The 19,748-nt window shown below is 53.1% G+C and overlaps 10 protein-coding genes across 10 annotated transcripts; 6 read left to right on the forward strand and 4 right to left on the reverse strand.

The window, feature by feature from the left end:
* Nucleotides 1-182: 182 nt before the first annotated feature.
* On the reverse strand, nt 183-1,121 carry CKM354_000397400 (retromer subunit PEP8; the record flags this gene model as incomplete). Its single annotated transcript, XM_044799197.1, has 1 exon — nt 183-1,121. One exon carries the CDS (start codon nt 1,119-1,121, stop codon nt 183-185), a length of 939 nt encoding a protein of 312 aa, XP_044655132.1.
* Nucleotides 1,122-1,596: 475 nt separating this feature from the next.
* CKM354_000397500 (uncharacterized protein) lies at nt 1,597-2,583 on the forward strand (the record flags this gene model as incomplete). The annotated part of the gene is made up of 1 exon (XM_044799198.1): nt 1,597-2,583. One exon carries the CDS (start codon nt 1,597-1,599, stop codon nt 2,581-2,583), a length of 987 nt encoding a protein of 328 aa, XP_044655133.1.
* Nucleotides 2,584-2,966: 383 nt separating this feature from the next.
* Nucleotides 2,967-3,686, forward strand: CKM354_000397600 (uncharacterized protein; the record flags this gene model as incomplete). The annotated part of the gene is made up of 4 exons (XM_044799199.1): nt 2,967-3,072; nt 3,130-3,213; nt 3,276-3,355; nt 3,456-3,686. The coding sequence occupies 4 exons, from the start codon at nt 2,967-2,969 to the stop codon at nt 3,684-3,686; spliced, it is 501 nt and encodes a 166-aa protein (XP_044655134.1).
* A 202-nt stretch (nt 3,687-3,888) lies between these two features.
* Nucleotides 3,889-6,202, reverse strand: CKM354_000397700 (uncharacterized protein; the record flags this gene model as incomplete). The annotated part of the gene is made up of 2 exons (XM_044799200.1): nt 3,889-6,062; nt 6,130-6,202. The coding sequence occupies 2 exons, from the start codon at nt 6,200-6,202 to the stop codon at nt 3,889-3,891; spliced, it is 2,247 nt and encodes a 748-aa protein (XP_044655135.1).
* Nucleotides 6,203-7,401: 1,199 nt separating this feature from the next.
* On the forward strand, nt 7,402-9,189 carry CKM354_000397800 (uncharacterized protein; the record flags this gene model as incomplete). Its single annotated transcript, XM_044799201.1, has 1 exon — nt 7,402-9,189. One exon carries the CDS (start codon nt 7,402-7,404, stop codon nt 9,187-9,189), a length of 1,788 nt encoding a protein of 595 aa, XP_044655136.1.
* A 1,209-nt stretch (nt 9,190-10,398) lies between these two features.
* CKM354_000397900 (uncharacterized protein) lies at nt 10,399-11,904 on the reverse strand (the record flags this gene model as incomplete). The annotated part of the gene is made up of 3 exons (XM_044799202.1): nt 10,399-10,476; nt 10,702-11,363; nt 11,430-11,904. 3 exons carry the CDS (start codon nt 11,902-11,904, stop codon nt 10,399-10,401), a joined length of 1,215 nt encoding a protein of 404 aa, XP_044655137.1.
* A 480-nt stretch (nt 11,905-12,384) lies between these two features.
* On the forward strand, nt 12,385-13,578 carry CKM354_000398000 (DNA repair protein RAD10; the record flags this gene model as incomplete). The annotated part of the gene is made up of 1 exon (XM_044799203.1): nt 12,385-13,578. One exon carries the CDS (start codon nt 12,385-12,387, stop codon nt 13,576-13,578), a length of 1,194 nt encoding a protein of 397 aa, XP_044655138.1.
* Nucleotides 13,579-13,686: 108 nt separating this feature from the next.
* CKM354_000398100 (uncharacterized protein) lies at nt 13,687-14,996 on the reverse strand (the record flags this gene model as incomplete). The annotated part of the gene is made up of 2 exons (XM_044799204.1): nt 13,687-14,852; nt 14,903-14,996. The coding sequence occupies 2 exons, from the start codon at nt 14,994-14,996 to the stop codon at nt 13,687-13,689; spliced, it is 1,260 nt and encodes a 419-aa protein (XP_044655139.1).
* Nucleotides 14,997-15,489: 493 nt separating this feature from the next.
* On the forward strand, nt 15,490-17,948 carry CKM354_000398200 (uncharacterized protein; the record flags this gene model as incomplete). Its single annotated transcript, XM_044799205.1, has 2 exons — nt 15,490-16,500; nt 16,554-17,948. 2 exons carry the CDS (start codon nt 15,490-15,492, stop codon nt 17,946-17,948), a joined length of 2,406 nt encoding a protein of 801 aa, XP_044655140.1.
* A 311-nt stretch (nt 17,949-18,259) lies between these two features.
* CKM354_000398300 (uncharacterized protein) lies at nt 18,260-19,526 on the forward strand (the record flags this gene model as incomplete). Its single annotated transcript, XM_044799206.1, has 2 exons — nt 18,260-18,501; nt 18,554-19,526. The coding sequence occupies 2 exons, from the start codon at nt 18,260-18,262 to the stop codon at nt 19,524-19,526; spliced, it is 1,215 nt and encodes a 404-aa protein (XP_044655141.1).
* Between the last annotated feature and the right edge of the window lie 222 nt (nt 19,527-19,748).

Raw genomic sequence — 19,748 nt, forward strand, 5'->3', positions numbered from 1 at the left:
TAGTCTCAACTACGAAGATGTGATCGCCCTAAGTCCGAATTCTCTGTACGCCAGAGCGCCCTGCTATGTTCATATCTCGTGAAAGCGTCCCTGAGAAGCGCTGGCAAGTAGTTGTTCACAGTATAACATCTGTTCGGTGACCTTTAATGACTCCCTCGTCCTGCTCCCTCATCTGCGTCTGCCTAGCTCGCCTGAATCTCCTTCGCTTGCCTCTGCGCCAGTTCACTGTTCTCAGGTGCCTGCCGGTACAAGACAATCTCGCTCTGTTTGAAATACCGCCTCGCGTCCTCGTCAATGAGCACTAGAGACAGATAATATCTCGTGCTGTACTTCTTATTCACATCGCGGAACGTGGGCGTGAGGTCGAAGCCGCCCAAGAACAGCCGAATAGGTATTGTCTCTCCGCGTGAAGGCGACCCGTCCATGATCTCAAATCTCACCAGCGTCTCCGACTCATTGTATTGATTCGGCGGCACGCCCGTCGTCTCCCTCCTTATGATGGACAATTCCATGTGTCGGATCTTTAACCGTACCAGAAGGAAGTAGATCCGCCCTACGATCACGTCTTTCAGGTGGTATTTGCTCTTGCTGTATTCGAATTCAATGTGTAGACAATCTTCGATCCCGACGTCCATTTTTATCACGCTGTTCGTCTCGGGTGGTTGGCGATATGAGTAGACCCAGAGATCTTTCTCGCGCACGACATCTGCCATGCGGCGCGATACTGTCACTCTAAGAAAGTAGCGCAGCTTGACGTTGATGCCATGGTAGGATTCGTAGGGCTTCTCGACATTCTTGAACGAGAAGGGCAGTGTGACGGGGTGTTGGAGCTCGCCAGGCGCTGCCAGTTCGGTTTGCAGAGAGAGGAACTCGTGATGTGTGCCGCGGTCGAGGAACATTTCTATCGTGCCGACAAATTGCACTTTGATGCCGGTATGCTCTAGTCGTTTGCCATCTTTGGGTCGTATTGTGACTGCGCCTTTGACGGTCTCTCCATCGAGGTACAGCGGGCACTTCTCGCGGCGATTCTTGTCGAGTTTGGCGTCAACTGTGGGCCGGTCGTCGGTGTTATCGAGGACGATGTCGATGTCGAGCGGGGTGGAGAAGGAGAACAGCGACATGTTTGGGGTGTTGTTGGTTTCGAGGTCGCGGATCTTCTGAGCTCGCGCTGTTGGCAACAGCTCAAGCCGCAGCCTGCAGTGACGTGGAGTTGGCCGACACGAACATTGAACCTTACCTTACCCACCACGCATTCCTGCACCACGCATCGTCTCCGATATGCTCGGACCTTGATGGCTTGCTTGTTGTGACTTCACTTCATCTCGCTCACAAGACGGAGAGCATCGAATGGCGACAGTGCGCACGGCATATCGCTCGTTGACTGATCATGGAGAGATGGAGTGCCCCATCCACTGCCCAGCGGCGGCTTTTGAAAATGTCTCTCCGCCCAAACATCACCGTTTCCTCAGAGCCATTGGCCTCTCCCTTGAACTCTGACAACCCAGAGAGACAACGTTCGTTTTTATATTGCTGATCTCAACTACGAAAGCTTTTGTGATCTTCTGCAAAGCGAGAGCCACTTGAGGCACAGCGAAAATGCTCTCCAAGGACGCCTTTGAGTCATTACTCGATGCAGTGGACACGTTCGTAATAGACGGCGCGCTTGCCACTGAGCTTGAGGCTCGTGGTCACGATTTGAACCACCCTCTTTGGTCGGCGAAGATCCTCCAAGACGACCCGGCCAGCATCGAACAAGTCCATCTTGATTACTTCGCGGCAGGAGCATATATCGCCATCACGGCATCTTACCAAGCTGCTACAGCGGGCTTGACTAAGCATTTACAGCTGAGCGAAGCTGATGGAAAGGAACTCATCAAGCGCAGTGTCGAAGTGGCCAGACAGGCACGCGATAAAGCATACACGAGCGTTGTTGGTCGAAACAGGCCACTACTCATAGCAGGCAGTGTCGGGCCTTATGGCGCATACCTTTCTGATGGATCCGAGTACACTGGTGCCTACACGTTGACCGCTGAGCAATACACGGAATTCCATCGACCCAGAATTGCAGCGCTCGTAGACGCTGGTGTTGACCTCCTGGCGATCGAGACCATACCAAGTATCAATGAGATCAAGGCTTTGCTAGTGCTGCTCGAGAAAGAGTTTCCCACTGCCATCGCATGGCTCGGCTGCACAATCAAGGATGCTGAACACCTCGCGGACGGCACACCCTGGCAAGACGTGGTCGATGTGATGCAGCACTATCCTGAACAGGTCGTTGCTTTCGGCATCAACTGCGTGCCGATGGCCATTTCTGCGGAAACCCTTGGCAACATCCACAAGTTGACAAAGATGCCCCTTGTTGCTTATCCAAACTCTGGAGAGGTGTGGGATGCGGTGAGCAAGACATGGCATGGCCAACGCGCAGAAGACATCCTCAATACAGAAGAGAGAGCTGCTGCTTTGGCGAAACTTTCTGCTGAGCTCGACAGATGGACAACGAATGGCGCAAGACTGATAGGCGGTTGCTGTCGGACTGGCCCAGCATATGTGCGAGCTGTGCGGAATCACTTTGAACGACAATGAGCGATCTGTTGGCACATGTGCAACTGGCGGATACCCCAACACATTAGAAGTGCACTTTTGTCTCGCAATACGCAGGCTTTGTGATTGTCTTCTGTATGTTCACAATGTGTCTCTGAAAGAGTATTGCATGCCAGGCCCTGCAATAGCTCGAATGTATTCGAGAGGATTCAGCAGGTACCTGCGCTAGCTGTAGCACGCCATATTACATTCCCCGCCCAATACAGCTACACAACAGCTCGATGATATATAAACAGATGGCTACAAAGATAACCGAAGCATTCTCCAGAGCAAGCCCCACCATACATCGTCATCTAATATATTAATCTCGAAACAACGCGCATCCAAACAAAGATTCGCTGTAATTCTGTGGGAGCTCACACACGATGGCAACAGATATCCAAAAGAACTTGGTCACCAAGAACGAAGAGTATAGCTCATCATTTACGAAAGGCTATCTCGCACTTCCACCAGCGAAGAAGTACCTTGTCGGCAAGTTGCACACTCGAGAAGCTTTCATCAGTCGAATACTGATACGCATTTGATCAGTGACTTGCATGGATGCTCGAATTGATCCTGCTGGAGCTTTCGGTATCGATCTCGGCGATGCACATGTGATTAGGAATGCCGGTGGTACAGCTGTCCATTTTGTTGTACAATCATAGGACAATGCCATTGACGGATATTCTGTGCAGGCAACGCCAAAGACGCCCTCCGATCGATCCTGATCTCTCAACATCTCCTCGGCACACGGGAGATTGCGTTGGTGAAACATGTAAGAGTGTCATTTCTCATGGCCCCAACCCACGCTTTTTTTTTTGACGAGATACGTGGACTACTTGGACTGTCACTAACTTGATACAATACTTCTCCAGACTGGCTGCGGTATGCTCACCTTCACCAACACCGACGCCCTCTCTCTGGTAGCACAAAACGTTGGAGCAGGTGTTCTGGCCGGTACCTACGACTTCCAGCCTTTTCCAGATCTGGAGAAAGCCGTGAAAGATGATGTGGAGTGGCTGAGAGGTCATTCTGCTTTGCTGGGCAAGACAGTCTCTGGCTGGGTGTATGAGGTTGAGACGGGAAAGACGAAGCAGATCTTGTAAGGCGTACGGTTATCTGCTGCTTGCGAAGTCTTTTCATTGTTGAAGGATCGTGGACTTCAGTGCAGTATTATGTTCTTGAGCCCAGATAGGCATTTATCATACCGACATAGTATTATTGATTAATATTGCTCTACATGATCGCTAATATGCATCAAGTCATTATGTCTCGCTGAATCTCGTGGAAGCTGTGCGTTGGATTCCATCATATGCTCCCAATAAGTGCCGATACTATAATAGAGCACCATAAGGAGGACCATTTCTTATTGATCATTGTGGTCGTTCCGGAAGATACTGTCGATGTTGTCTCGGCGTCCCTCGTTGCTGTGCTTCCTTCATTTCGTGTCGTAGATGTCGTGGCTCTCGCATTCGCATCATTCCTTGAATTGGTCTCTCCAATAACGCTCATGATATAATTTGCAACATTCCCGGCGGTGGATGCCGCGTCGCTAGGACCTGCGATAAGAAGCGTCTCTCCTGCACTATTCGTCTTTAGAGCATATGCCGTTCCACTAATGGTTACAGATGAACCGCCAATCGACAACGTCGTGCCAGGTGCCACAACAAAGCCGCTCGTTCCATCGCCAGTAAGTATATCGCTGCCGATGGTGATGGTGGTGTCGGGACCTCCGCTGGCTGTAATCCTCGCCAATGGCACAATTTGTCCGTTGATAGTCGCTGTCGTACCATCTATGCCCAGCTGGAGTGTGGTACCGTCAACAGTGACTGTGCTGCCTGGCTTGAGTATCGTGCCATCTATGTCAAATGCGTGATTGGAGTTAGCGGTGTACACATTACCACCGGCTGTGATGATAGGCACGGCAACATGTGCTCCTGACTCTTCGAGCTGAGCTGGGTTCGCACCTCCAAGCAGTACCACAGAAGGAATCACTGTCGTTCGGCCGTCGGCCAGAGCAGACTCGTGGAGAATAGTGTAGACGGTACCATCGTTCCCAACCTGTTGTCCGGGTTTGCCCTTTTCTGCCTCGATAATGGTCTTCATTGTGACAAAGCCGCTTCTGTCCGTTGTCGCCTGTACAACTGTCCTGGCAGGTTGCAAGACAGCCTCTGTGGTTCTCGTCAAAACAGTTGTGGTCCCAGCAGGGTTGACTTGGACTTCAATGATGGTGAAGACCTCGACTGCAGTCTGTACAGGCTGCTGTTGGGCGAGACCCACATTTTGAAGCGTACGTCGTATGCTGGACAGCGCTGTGCCTGATGCTTCAACGTGTGGCTTGAATTTTCTCGTTTCAGTCTCGGTCCCTAAAGCGGACGGAGTGTCGAGTTCGCTTTGAGCTGGCTGAATGATGGGCGTCTCAGGCGTCGGAGGGCCAATCGTCCAGGTCGTCTCAGATGGTTCATTTCCAGAGACAGTCCCCTGATTCGGCAGATTTGTAGGCTGACTATCCGAAAACGCAGTAGGAGTCGTGGTCACTGGTGCCTCGGTGTGCGTGTCCGTTTTGCCAGGCTGAGGCGGGAGTGTGGGCGTAGCAGCAGCTGTGGCAGGCGTGAGGGCAATTGGTGGATCGTACGCTCCGTAACCATCTAGCACAGTGCATTGCGCGTCTTGCCATGCTTGTTGCATATTCAGTAAGGCCTTCGGAATGGCGAGGACAGGGTGACATGGATCGTGCTCCCAACCACCTCCAATATCATTCTGCGGGTTGTTCTCAAAGTAAACGTAGCCAGATATTGTTGAGCAATTCTGAGCTAAGTCTGCATACTTGAGCGGTGACGGAGGTAATCTAGTTCCCTTTGCGTCAGCTAAGCCGGTGATGGTGGAGCCCCCTTCGGTGGTGGTGAAGTAACTAGAGTATGTGTATGAATACTCATTGATTGTCGATATATCGCTAGGATGAAATCCGATTGTGGTGTTCTCCCAGATTTCACCGACCGTGCCGCAGAAGTTCTTCGCATATAGAGATGAAAACGCCATATACACAGTCGGCGAAGTGAAGACGAAGCCATCCTTGCCAAACGCGGTCACAGGCCCGGTGACATTGCTGGTCGGAGAGGTCGCTTGGTCCGAAGTCGTTGTCGTGCTTTGTGCCAGGTCTGGCCACCAGAAGAATTCGATCGTACCAGCCTTTAACTGACAGGTGTTGCAGCATGGTGGATTGGCCCCACCTTGTTGCCAAGCCATGTATGCCTCCTTGGTAAACGTGATAGTCCTGGTGCTGTAGGACTGCGTCACTATCTTGCCCGTCTGCTCACCTGTGTCATCGAAGCCTATGTAATCCGTGATGGTCGATGTTGTAAAGACCCCAGTCGGATTGTATGTCGCGAAATATTGAGTCATCTGCGAGGCGCAATACGCCGATGTATTGAAGTCATTTGGGCTCGTGGGTCTGATGTCTGTGACGGCCGTGACATTTGCATCTACTCGAGATTAACCTTCGATGCCGACAGAGAAGGCTTTGGAACACGACTGCTGCAGTCCACCTACCTCTTGGCAGACCGAATCTGTGTCCTGCCGCCGTAGCTAATGCTTGACCAGCGAATGCCGCCAACCACAGCATATTGCAGTCTTGATGACGACAGAGCGAGTGAATGGGCACGGGGACCTACAGTGTCATATTCGTGGAAAGGATGGTAGCGAGCGTAGAAGGAGCTTAGAAAATTGCATAGGAACAGAGAAGTGAAGAGCCACGAGGGAGGCTGGATTGCAAGCGATAGCGGTCTCGCGTGCAGTCTTGCACTTGAGGTCGCAGGGATGTGGTGTGCTCTCGAGCATCGCGTGTGGCGGATGGAATAAGCGATACTGCATTTCTGGCGTAACGCATACCACCGGCACGTGTCGAAGGATCAGTCGTGAAGAGTCCGCCGCAGTTGGCTGCATTAGACGCTGCGAGCAGGCTTGTCAGCAGCAACGCCATGGCCTCACCCACGAGAAGTCCTGCCCGGCCAGACCTGTCCATACTATGTTCGCCTGTCTTCGTCTGTGTGGAATCTTCAGCTGCCCGCGCATGTGCCTCTGATCCACACCAGCAGATCCTCCGCTGAGCTTTAGGCGAGTTTCCTCGCCCATGAACATATCGCCTGTAGCGGGCCGGATTCGGATCAGAAGGAGCAAACACGCGTTGCAGGAGGGGAGACGTTGTGTTTGACCTGCCGACGACGCCTTCATATCGTCGTCCTGCGTGAGAGGAGGCGGCGGAGGCGGCGGGATGGCGTAGAGTGGAGCTCGAAATAGATTTAAGCATGCCATTGAAGCACATCTGGACCCAGATGTACGCCGGAGATCAGGCGGCAGGACGCATTCTACCGCGGCTCTTGCACTTAGACTCGGGACTGGCGTTGAAGACGTCCACGGGAAAGCTTCTTGGCTGCTATCATGACAGGCATGCGATAACATCGTTTGCAGCCATTGATGGACCGCAATGTGCTCAAAGGCAGGATAGCAACAGGAGTCAAGTTCTTGGAGACAGTCCAAGCGGTCCTGCACTGAATGGGATGGCCAGAAGGAATCCCACGTGCAGCAGCATCCGAGAGCCCGGCGGCTGACAGCGGGCAAATTGACGCCGTCGCAGCGCAGAGTAGAATAGAGTTACTACCACCTCGTATTGTCTTGCCTCCTCCGCCATGTCCTGTCGCTCGTTAACACCCTCCTGAATGGCATCGCGCGCTTCCACCACCGTTACCGCGTCGAATCTGCGCTTCCCCGCGTGATCTATCCTGGCTGGCCGACGAGAAACACGGAGTCGATAGGGCGCGTGCGATGGCGCGCACGGGAGCACTGGCAGCTCTGCTTGCCGTTTCGCTCGCTGACGCACACTCGATTCCCTCATTATTATCGCGGAGCATTCCAGGGTTGGAGAGGTTAGAGAAGAGGCAGAATGACTCGACGACGACGATACCGGCGGCATTGAGCATTGCGGCGGCGCAGAATTGGGATGGCAATGATGGGCCGTGGTCGTCGTTTCCTGTGCAGATTGGTGTGCAGCCGCAGACGGTGCGCCTCATGCCTGGGACATCCGCTACATCTGTCTTGACCGTCTCGCCAGAGGGCTGCCCGGATACTTACCCAGAGGATTGCCCGCAGGAAAGAGGAGGTATCTTCGAGATCTCCGGATCTAACACCTGGGTCCCCAATAGCATTTACAACGTGGGAGTTGCGAAGAATCTGGGTCTTGATACCGAGGGCACGGCCGGATATGACAGCGTCACCATCGGCTGGCCTGGCGCAGTACAGGCCTCTGCAGAGCACAATGTCGTCTTCAATCTGGACAGTGCCAAATTCTTCGTAGGGATCTTTGGACTCAACCCGCGCCCAACGAACTTCACCACCTCGGCCGGCGTTACAGAGTTCAATAACCCACAGACATCGTTTGTGCAGTCCCTGGTGAACAACAGGACCATTCCGTCGGTATCCTGGGCATATACCGCTGGTAACCAGTACCGGCTGAATGGCAACAATCTAGGCTCGCTCACACTCGGCGGCTACGATGCGAGCAGGTTCGATCAGAATCAGAGTCTCAGCCTTCCATTTAACACCGATATCAGTCGCGATCTGCTGGTAAACTTGCGCGACATCAGGACTGATGCTTCAGCCGACCGTCTTCTGCCACAGGGCAACATCCAGATTTTCCTCGACTCCTCTGTTGGGCAATTGTGGCTCCCAGAATCAGCATGCGATGCATTCGAGACCGCCTTCAACTTGACATACGACGATTCCACTAATTTCTATCTGGTCAACGAAACGCTCCGCGAACAGCTGCGAAGTGTGAATCCCAACGTCACCTTCACAATAGCTGCTGACTCGACGGCGACTTCAGAGGCAATAGAGATTGTCTTCCCGTACGCGGCCTTCGACCTGACGCTGGGATTCCCCAACGTTGTGAACAGCACGGGATACTTCCCATTGAAGAGGGCGCAAAATTCATCGCAGTACACGCTTGGGCGGACATTCTTCCAGGAAGCCTACGTGATCGCAGATTACGATCGTTCAAATTTCACCATCGCTCCTTGCGATTGGGACGCAGACCGAATAGCCCAGCAACAGATAGTATCCATCCTTCGTGCAAACGAGACGAACACCGACTCCGGCAGCTCATCATCCAACACCGGCGCCATCGCCGGAGGCGTCGTCGGCGGCGTCGTCGGCCTAGTCGCAATTGCCGGTCTCGTTCTCTTCTTCCTCCGCCGCAAGAAGAAGACCGCAGAAAAGCAACGCCTCGCCGAACTCGATGCGAAATCCGCAGCGGGCGGCACAGCCGGCAGCACACCAGAAGACAAAACCTATTCGCTCGACACCGAAGCCCGACCCTTCATTTCAGGCCCGATGGGCGGCGAACTCCAAGGTCAAGAAATCCACCAACTGGACAGTCCACATAAAATCGACCCGAACAAAATCGGATACTCCGAAATGGAGAACCCACACGAGTTCTACTCGCCTGTCAAGGGCGTGCCGGCGGAAATGCGAGGCCAGACGCCGATTTACGAAATGGCTGGAAGTGATGTCGGTGAACTCCCTGCTCCCAGGGTCAATATGACCGAGTCGAAATAATCACCAAAAGGGTCATCAAATTCAGCCATACTCATTTCTCAATCTCTGTCAAGATGTGTTTTCATTATGGAGGAGTTCAAGGTGTAGTCAAGGGGGAAAACGGGACATGAATGTACAGCGTGCGGTGTATATGGGAACAAGAACGGCCAAATCTATGGGCTTCGTGTGATTTAGTTTTATATCATCTCTTTACATATATTGTTAGCGAATCAATATTGTGGTATATCCTCTAGTTTGCCCTGTATGTAACGTGTGTGAACATCGGTTTTAGTACGGATACTGCTGCTTCATTATTCTTCACATGGGTGGTCCTATAGTAGCATAGGAGAGCACAAGGATGAGAAACGAACCATTAATGCAGGCGATTAGTAGCGATCAGAATTACGAGCACAGCAGTAAGTGCAATCAGAACATAACAATTTTGAATCTTCATAAGAATTTCATTTTCTCGACCAAAAAAAGCCATCCGGTGAGTCAACACCAGGAACAGCCATTCTCAGTGATTTCTTTCTTTCTACACGCACACACATAACGTTACGACCGTTCGCGATCCCCGCTGTATAACCCTTTCTTTCTGCTTTCCAAAAACAAACAACCAAAAGTTCCCAGTGAGTTTATACCTGGGGGGTATTTCGTGCGCCGAATGAAAGCATAAAACCACAAAGCAGCGCCCAGAATGAAGACAAGAAGCTTCCGCACTTTCGTGACCTCCATTGTTGTTCCTCACTTCTTTGCATCATCCTCGTAAAATCAAAAAAGTCAGTCTCAAGTCCAGTCTGTATCAACGGACTGTGTGTGTGTTCTCGGTTGTATGTGCACATTGCTTGCGCGCGTGGCCCGAGCTGTATAACAGTCTTCGTTCGTGCATACGAGATCGTCGTATTTCACGTGAAGTCGAAAGAAGTTTTGCCTCCAATCGTCGCGAAAAGAAGTCGGAAAAGCATAGGTTGTTTGGGGGTATGTGATTAGGTTTGCACATCGGGGTGTAAGCGTTCCAAACGGCGGGATATCGAGATCCGGGCGAAGAAGTATCGCGTTCACTCCTTTGTGAGTCGGTGGTTTTGTGTGTGTATCGGGTTGCTCGAGCATCAGCAGCGAAGACGTGCTGAAGCAGAGGCCGATTCCATAAAATCGGTGAGCAGGACCAGTAGGCCAGTAGCCATAGTCACAATATGAACTTTGATTGATCCATACTCGGATTTGCAGCACTCATGAGCTGCGAACGCCCACCATACTTGAGCCGCCGCCACTCGAGAAGGCGGGGGAATTCGCATTCGAAGGGAATCCCTGCAAGAGTGTAAGCCGAGGAACTTTACATCATGGGACAACATATGATGCTTCGGTACGACCTCATACACCACGTAAGTCTACACCTTCTCATCCGAAGACCTAGCTGAATATGCACTTGGCCACAAGAGATGTGCTCTTCAGCTCTGTCTTGGACTCCGACGAGTGCGTGCACAGCCTTTACGTGCTAGATGCTTGGTAAGCCCCGAAGGGGCTGGAACTCACCTTCCGCTTCTGGCGTTTAGAGGAATCCCGTCGCCTCCCGTTGTCGTCGAGATCTGTATCATCCTCGTAGCCCTCACCATACCCTTCGAAACTGCTGTCGCCGTAGCTACGCTTCTTCCCGGCTCGATCGAGTCGCTGACCGTTCCGGGGCGATGATGGCGCAGAGGCTCTCATGGCGGTGGCCGGTGCAGTCTTGGCTAGATGCGCGTTAGGAACAGGTCGCTTTGCGTCCTTGGATGCAGCGAGACTTTTCGCCGCCAAGGTCGATTCGTCCAGGCCTAAAGTCTTCTTCCACGCTTCATGTTCAGTCCTTGGTAAGCGTCCTGGTTGGAATTGAAGTGCCGAATCTAGTTTCCCAAGAAGCTCATTTTCCGCGGCGGAATCACCTAACCTTAACTCCTGCCAGGTCTGATCCCACAACGTCTGCCCAGGCGCAGTCTCAAAATTCCAATCCGGATCCACAAGACCTCGTAGCTCGCCTTGGTTTGGTGTTGCCTTGTTCAGGCCTTCGAGCCCTAGATTCTTGACCTTGCTCGCATAAGACTTCCTGAGCTTGATCTTGTTGCCGGCATCATCTACTCGAGCGACTCGTTTCTGTATCGCTGATAGATCATACAGCGCCAGGAGGTTCTGACTCGCATGCGGCCGTGAAGGTACGATCGCTGCAAGAGGGAAGGGCGTTTAGCATGGCACATATTGCATGTACGCCACCCGCTGGGGATACTTACGAGTTGTGCGGATTCTGTATAGCAGCGGCACTGCATACGAAGATGATGTCGCCGCAGTGTTACCTTCACCTCCCTGTCGCTCGTGATCGCTCCTTCTATGCCCGTCCCTGGAGTTCTCTCGTCGGTCTGTCATTTCTGAGTCACCGTCTCCGTCCTTCCGTACGTCGCCATCGTCTTGCGAGGCCGGGGTGTGGTGTCCACTACCACCGTGCTCGCTGTCGCGGTTCGCCATTCGGTTCTGAAAGCCGGCGGTGCTCGGTGGAGACGGGAAATTGCTACCTCCAGGCTGGTGTTGCAGCTGCTGACTCGTCTGCGATTGCGCGGTCCATGAAGGTGACATACGGACGCTGGGCGGAGGGGTGGAGTAGTTGGGCACAAAGGTCTTTGTCGGCTCTGCGGTCGGCCGTGGGCTGGCGGGCGAGTAGGAGTCGAGTCTCTGCCGTTTCGGTGATCGCTCGCCGTCGTGGGCGGACATTGAAGCAGAGCGCGCTCCAGCAGTCGAGGACGGCGGCGAGGTCAGCGTCGTGGCCGTAGGGGATGCCCGCCTAAGAATGGTTGAAGAGCGTGCACGACCGGCCCAGAAGACGAACGTCGGCTCGCCGAAACGGGCGGGATCAGTATGCGCGGCGCCAGGCGAGCATCGGAAGATCAAGACCAACGGCTTTCCAGGTCCAGGGAGTGTCGGCGCTGGGCGGGGGATCCAGTGGTGATGGGGGCGGTGGTGCTGGTCCTGGTGGCCGGATGTCGTCGCTGGAGAAGCGAAGAAGCGCTTGGTGGATCGACGTCGACGGGCGAGTGGCTTGTGCGCCTGCTGCCGTCAACCGTGTTTCTGCCTTATGACCCTTTGTTCGCGTCAACGCGCCTCACTTCCACCGACAATCAGCATTCACTGCTGACAGAAGGCGACGGAACAATGCGCTGTCGGTGAATGCAGCGGTGAGCATGTGCAGCAAAAATGGCCGACGAGATTGAGGATGATGGGCCGCATCGAGCAGCTCCGAGCGTGTCTCGAAACGCCACAACAGGCTCGAACCCGTCACACGCATCAGGCTCACGACAAAACGGACAACCACTGCGACAACCTGGACTAGACAGACAGATTGGCGCTGCATCAACGACAAAATCTGGCGTGCAACAACCAAAACCACAAGCACTCCCGAGACGTACCGGTCCAGCGTCAATTATTGTATCTCCAAGGCAGAAGGGAAATCCGATCCTGGACAAGATCAAATCGTTGCCGTGGGAGTATGCAGACATACCAGCAGACTATGTACTAGGGGTCACGACCTGTGCGTTATTCCTCAGTCTGAAGTATCACCGGCTGCACCCCGAGTACATCTACACGCGGATCAAGAATCTGCAGGGCAAGTACGCATTACGCATCATCCTGTGCATGGTCGATATCCAGAACCATGAGGAGAGTTTGAAGGAGCTCAGTAAGACCAGTGTGATCAACAATGTCACCATCATCCTGTGCTGGTCCGCCGCCGAAGGAGCACGATATTTGGAATTGTTCAAGACCTACGAGAATGCGGCACCGACGTCTATCAAGCAACATCAGTCCACGTCTTACAGTGATCGCATGGTCGACTTTGTGACTACACCAAGGTCAATCAACAAGACAGATGCTGTCTCACTTGTGTCTCAATTTGGGACAATTCGTACTGCGGTAAATGCACGGCACGAAGAAGTGGCGATGATTGGGGGCTGGGGAGAGAAGAAAGTGCAGCAGTGGACTCAAAGCGTGACTGAGCCATTTCGTATTCAGCGAGCTGGCAAACGCGGACTACAAGTGGAAAACATTCTCGGCACCCAGCCAATATCACGAGCGCCGACATTGTCCAGAGATGTCACGAGGGACGAGGCAATTTCCAGTGCAGCAACTACCCCTGCTCTCAGCCGCGCGAATACTGGTCTGGCCGACGCCGATCGCCGCCCGCCTAGTCGGCTCGCGGAACAGATACAAGAGCCCACCGAGGACGAAGAGGCTTTTGCTGCAGCGATGAATGAGGCTATGCTTCCGGTCAAGAAAACTACCGCAACAACGCGAAATGAACCGTCTGAGGTGCCAAAGAAGCGCAAGCAGGACGACGAGGCGCTCAGTGAGGGAGTAATGGCAGCGCTTAACAAATTGAGGAAGCCCGGCTGAGAGACTCTCATGAAAGGGAGACACAGCTTTCTGTTCAAACCCGCGCGACACTACGTTTTATGGATTGGTCTACCAATCTCTTCAGCGCGGCGAGCTCGATGGCGAAAATCACGACCAGTCTAACGTCGCCACAAGCCTGCGTGCGAAGCCGACCAATTTAAGACACAAGTACTCGCCGTTGCCGTGCCCAGGGATTAACGATTCCCGCCCCATACCGACTGCGAGCCCTTTATCGTCGCGAGGAAAGTCTTTCGGGAGAGGCCGTGAGTGCCACTTGGCTTGCCTTTGTTCCATCTGTGCGCATAGCCCAACAAAATATGGACAGCAGTTGTTTCCAGCCCCTGGCCCATGCACCTCAGCTCGCACCACCTTCTTGCACATGCTTCTCCACTCATCCGGGCTGAGGTCGATAGAGAAAGCGGCCGAGCAATTCAGTCCACCAGTATGCAGATGCAAAGTTGAGCTGTTGAGGTCAGCCAGAGTGAACTTCTTACTCTCGCCTGCTGCTTGCGCTCGAACGGCCTCGGCGTTAATGTGCTCCAGAACCTTGCCGAAACGTTCCACGATGGACATTAACAAAGTACCCACCAACTGTGTATTTTGAATTGCCGATATAAACCGCGAAGGGCACGCCTCGCATTTCAAAACTTCCGATGCGGTCTGCATTGCTTCTCGCAAGGGATGCAGCGAGAACGGAAAGCTGCATCTGTCGTTATCCATTGCTTGAAGATTGTTTAGCGTCAGGTAGAGAGTGCTCAAACAAGCGCAACTGGGTATGGAGCTTGCTTGCACACTAGTTGAGGCATCGGCTATGCCTGCGAGGGAAGGATCGAGAAGTAGCGAAGTACTTTCGTCTTGAACGCCCACGAGGCTGTTTTGGCCGTTTTCCAGGCTGCTGCTGCGGCTCGATTCCATACCAGCATCGGGTGTCAGGCCGGGCAGACCTCCATCACTGCCATGCCCGTTGTGTCCGCCTTCTCCGCTAACATCGACTGGCCAGCCGTCTCTGAGCCAGGGCTGCAGACTGCCTCCTGGCGTAAAAGCGCTCTCGTAGATGTCCATCTCAGGAATGCTTTGAGACGTATTGATTTCCAAAGTTCGCTCCCGATTGCGCCTCTTCGTAATTGCGTTGTTCTCTGTGTTCTCCCCATGCCTTTTCTTGGGTCTTCCCATCTGTTTCTGAACTGAAAACACGCAGGCTATGTTCTCTCGTTCGCATCGTGTACATCGTGGTCGCTCAACCGAGGCGCCTGAGCATTTTAGCTTCTTCGTTCCTGTCCTCGTGTTAGAGATATGAAAAGTCAGTAGCCGTGAGTCGACACACTACACTCATCACATGCGGCTCGACGCTTGACAGGCTGTGCCGCACTGTGCTCGGAAGAGCCCGACGTTTGTCTCGTAGCTTGTGCCTCAGCCATTAGTGCAGACTGCAATGAAGAGTGTAGAGAGTGTGCCGAAGCTGAATCCAAGACGGCTTGAACAAAGCAATGACTTTCAAGTCGATTCTAGAAGTAATAGCAGCGCAAGCATAGGATTGACTTCGCCCAGCTGAGCGGTAGTTAGTGTGCACCATAATCTGCTCTCCACCTGCTCCCTCAGACTTGCTTCCGTGCAGCTGCACATGTAGATCCTTGCCTCGCGAATCCTTCGAGGTCGGGGAATGCTCTTGGCGTAGATGACACGCATAATGCGTTGCATCAATAGTTAGGTGCTGTTGCATATGGAGCAGATGCGTCTACTTGTCTCCGTGAATTGGGAGGCTGAGGACTTCGAGGCGGCTGAAGGATGAGTGGGCGCTGCAAGTGAAACTCTCCCGGAGCTCGGACTTCAGACCCACTGCGGACTTAAGCTTCGAAAGTTTTGAAGATTGAAGCTCGCAGCGACAAATTTGTACGCATACCCACACACAACATGGCGCAACGAGCGGGGCAAAAGCGCAAGGTGATCGAGGTCCCACGACCTGAAAGCAGTGATGACGAGGGAGATTTCGACGGCGAGGAGCTCAATGGCGCCTTCGACGAGAGCGACAGCGCAGAAGACGACAGCGAGGACGAATTCGACAGTGAGGCAGATATCGAGGACGAGGAGGATGAGGATGCAGAGCTGGACAGCGACGAGATTCCTTCATCGGAGGACGAGGAGGACGTGCGGGATCAAATTCGTAATTTGAAATCTCGTGGTGCAAATGCAACGCCAGAAAAGTTGATGGGCACCGACACTGGCAGAGATATACAGAATCTGTCCGTCTCACCAGATCAGCGCATGAAGCGTCTCGAACTTCAAGATCGCACGAAAACCTCCAATTATCGCATCGAAAAGGACGCCAATGGAAACGAACGCTACGTCTACCAAGAGATTGATCCCGCCTACGACACCGACGATTCAGACGCACCCGTCACCTCGAATACGATTGGAAATATTTCTTTGTCATACTACGACGCATATCCACATATCGGATACGACATAAATGGCAAGAAGATTGCCAGACCGGCCAAGGGCCAAGCACTCGACTCACTGCTTGAGAGCATAGATTTACCAGAAGGATGGACAGGTCTCACAGATCCGTCCACTGGCAAACCGCTCGAGCTGAGCCCGGACGAGTTGGAGACACTGAAGAAGTTGACACGCAATGAGCAGCCCGGAGACGGATACGATCCATATCCAGACTATGTCGAGTGGTTCACTGGGAAAGGCATGGAGGAAGTTATGCCTCTCTCTGCTGCGCCGGAGCCAAAGCGTAGATTCATTCCATCTATGCATGAGCATAAACGGGTTATGAAGATGGTGAAGGCCATCAAGGAGGGCCGGATCAAGCCTTTCCGAACACCAGACGAGGAAGAGCGGGAAAGGGAGGAGCAAGAGCTGGAATATGCTTCTTACGATGTGTGGGCGAACGAGGCACCACGACCTGATCACCCTATGGTATTCCGCATGAGCTGCTCCGTCATGAACGATTATTGGCTAACTGTTCACAGAATGTGCCTGCACCAAAACTGCCTCCTCCTGGTTACGAGGAAAGTTATCACCCACCTGCAGAGTATCTACCAGATAAGCAAGAACGTGAAGAGTGGGAGAACACAGATCCCGAGGAACGGAAGCGCGACTTCTTACCTCGAGACCACTCTGCTCTGCGACGCGTTCCTGGCTATGACGAGCTTTTGCACGAGAGAATGAACCGATGTCTCGACCTCTACCTCGCCCCCCGAGTACGACGAAGCAAATTGAACATCGATCCTGAATCGTTGCTGCCCAAATTACCTGACCCTTCAGAGCTCAAGCCGTTCCCAACGACATGCCACAAGACTTTTAGCGGACACGATGGCCAAGTACGGACGGTGGCTGTTGATCCAACTGGTCGTTACATCGCTTCCGGAGGGACTGACGGTACGGTGCGTATCTGGAGCATAGAGAATACTCGTCAAGTCAGGCGCATCAAGCTTTCCCAATCCGAGCCGGTGAACGTGGCCGCGTGGCGGCCTGGTCATAGTGCATTCATTCTCGGAGCATGCTGCGGAGAGACTGTGTACTTCATTGTGCCGCAACTTGAGGACATAACTGAGGATGCCGACAATAACGCGCGCGACATTATCGATGCTGGATTCGGATATGAGGCGGCTAATGCTACGAAGACTGTCGATGGCGCGCCTAAACCGAAGGCTGCCACCTGGGAACGGCCGCCTCAGAGCTTACAGGACAAGGGAGTCCTGCTCACAATCACCTTCAGATCGACACCCAAGACACTGGTGTGGCACCGAAGAGGTGAGTACTTCTCGACAGTGTGTCCGAATTCCAATTCGACTTCGACCTCTGTTGCGATACACACTCTCAGCAAGCATCAAACGCAGCATCCTTTCAAGCGACCAAAGGGCCTGGCACAGACCGTGTGCTTCCATCCCTCGCGCCCGCTTTTCTTCCTTGCCACTCGACAACGGATACGAATCTATGACCTGCAAGCTCAGAAGCTTGAGAAGGAATTGCAACCTGGAGCACGCTGGATTTCCGATATCTCGTTGCATCCTATGGGCGATAACCTCCTCGTATCGTCGTACGACAAGCGACTGCTGTGGCACGATCTAGATCTCGGAAGCACGCCATACAAGACTCTGCGATACCACAGCAAAGCTATCCGCAGTGTCAAGTTCCACAATTCACACCCTCTGTTTGCAGATGCTTCAGACGATGGAACGCTGCAGGTATTGCATGGCAAAGTGTTCGGCGATTCGATGGAGAACGCTACTGTCGTGCCTCTGAAGATTCTGCGAGGACACAAGATCAAGAAAGACATCGGTGTTCTTGCTGTTGATTGGCATCCGGTGGAGGCTTGGCTAGTCAGTGGAGGCGCCGACGGGACGGTACGATTGTGGGCGTAGATGTACTTCTGTAAGCTATAAGATTAGATCTGTAATTCAATGGATTGTCATGTCCAGATTTGTTCGTAATTTGTGTAGGTCTTGTATCATTCACGTTGGTTTCAATTGGCGTGAACTGAGTGAACGCTACGCCACAGTGGCTGTGCGTTGGTGGAGACGACTTCGCAGCTTGAACTTCGAACATCAAGACAAACAACGCCACCATCCATCGCCATCACTCACTATCTGCCCCAGAATCCGACTGCGCCGATTTTGAAGAAGGCGCTACCGATTACCGGAATTGCAACACGTTAACGTGAGCTTCTTCGCCGATGGCGCCTGTTGGCTCCCAATTGGCGGCCCTCGAGCAGGCATCTGGCAACGAGAGGGCTCAAGGCTACGCCGAAGTGCTGCAGCAGATCGCTACATCGGGTGATGATGTCTCAGACAACTTGGTCGCATATGTTCAGAGTATTACGTCTGACGCTGTCGGCGTCATCAACTCGCGGCCACTCCTTTCTGCGTTTGTCGAGCACTTTCGAGCACTGAGCAATGAAATCAAGCTCGAAGCTGGGTATGTGTCTTACTGTTAGCCAATCTCCTGCTGAGGCTGACCTTATATTCAGTCCACAAATCGTTCAGATACTCCAGCCAAAAGTGATCTCGTTCGAGCAACAAGACACAGAGATTAAGCTCATCCTCGCAGATGCTTATGAGGCCGACGATGACTTCACCAACTCAGCCAAGACGCTACAGAATATCACACTCGAGTCTTCACAGCGCAGTGTCAGTGACGATGACAAGGCCAAGATCTGGATGCGTATTTGTCGCTGCTACCTCGAGGAAGATGATGCCACGAACGCCACCTCATACCTCAACAAGATTAAACAGATCTTCTACAACGTCACAGATCAACCGACACGTCTGCAATTCCAGCTTTCGCAAGCTCGCATCTCAGACTCGCAACGCAGCTTTCTCGATGCTTCCGTAGCGTATTACGCGCTATCAAACGAATCAGTCGTAGACGAGGAGGAGCGCTTGCAAGCTCTTTCAGCTGCAATCACCTGTGCTGTGCTCGCGCCGGCCGGACCACAGCGCGGCAAGCAACTTGCCAAGATTTACAAAGACGAGCGAGCATCAGACGTACCAGAATTTGGCATCCTCGAGAAGATTTTCCTGGACCGCTTGCTGTCACCCGACGAGGTCGCTGCCTTCGCGGCCAACTTGAAGGAGCACCAGCTTGCCAAGACCTCCGACGGCAGCACTGTACTCGACAAAGCCGTGCTGGAGCACAACCTGCTAGCGGTGTCTCGTATCTATGCCAACATCACATTTGAGAATCTCGGCAAGGTGTTGGGCGTGGACGCCGACCGGGCTGAAGTCTACGCTTCGGGCATGATTCAGAGCAACCGTCTTTCGGGATCGATTGATCAGATCGCTGGCGTCATTCACTTCAATAGCAAGGAGCCTACGAACCCCAAGATCGACCTTCGACTGTGGGATCAGAACGTTCAAGGTTTGGCAGAGTCGGTGGAGAATCTCACGACTATGCTTCAGAGGGAGGAGCCGGCGTGGTACGATCGACAACTCGCAGCTTGAGAGACCTTATGATCAGAAGCCTGAGTAGTCGGAGGAAAGCATTTGATGCTCACCTTCGCATGTGATGGCGAGATGGGACGACGCTGGGACACCTCACAGTCAAGCTGTGCTTCCTTTCAGAGACCCATAGCAAGCCGCTGTCGATTACGGAAAGACTTCATCGCGAGAGACATGATGCAATTCAGTTGCAATGTCTCGAGACTTCTGACTAGCACCGTGGCT

The sequence above is a fragment of the Cercospora kikuchii genome (genome assembly GCF_019650295.1).
Source record: "Cercospora kikuchii DNA, contig_00002, whole genome shotgun sequence".
Classification (NCBI taxonomy): domain Eukaryota; kingdom Fungi; phylum Ascomycota; class Dothideomycetes; order Mycosphaerellales; family Mycosphaerellaceae; genus Cercospora; species Cercospora kikuchii.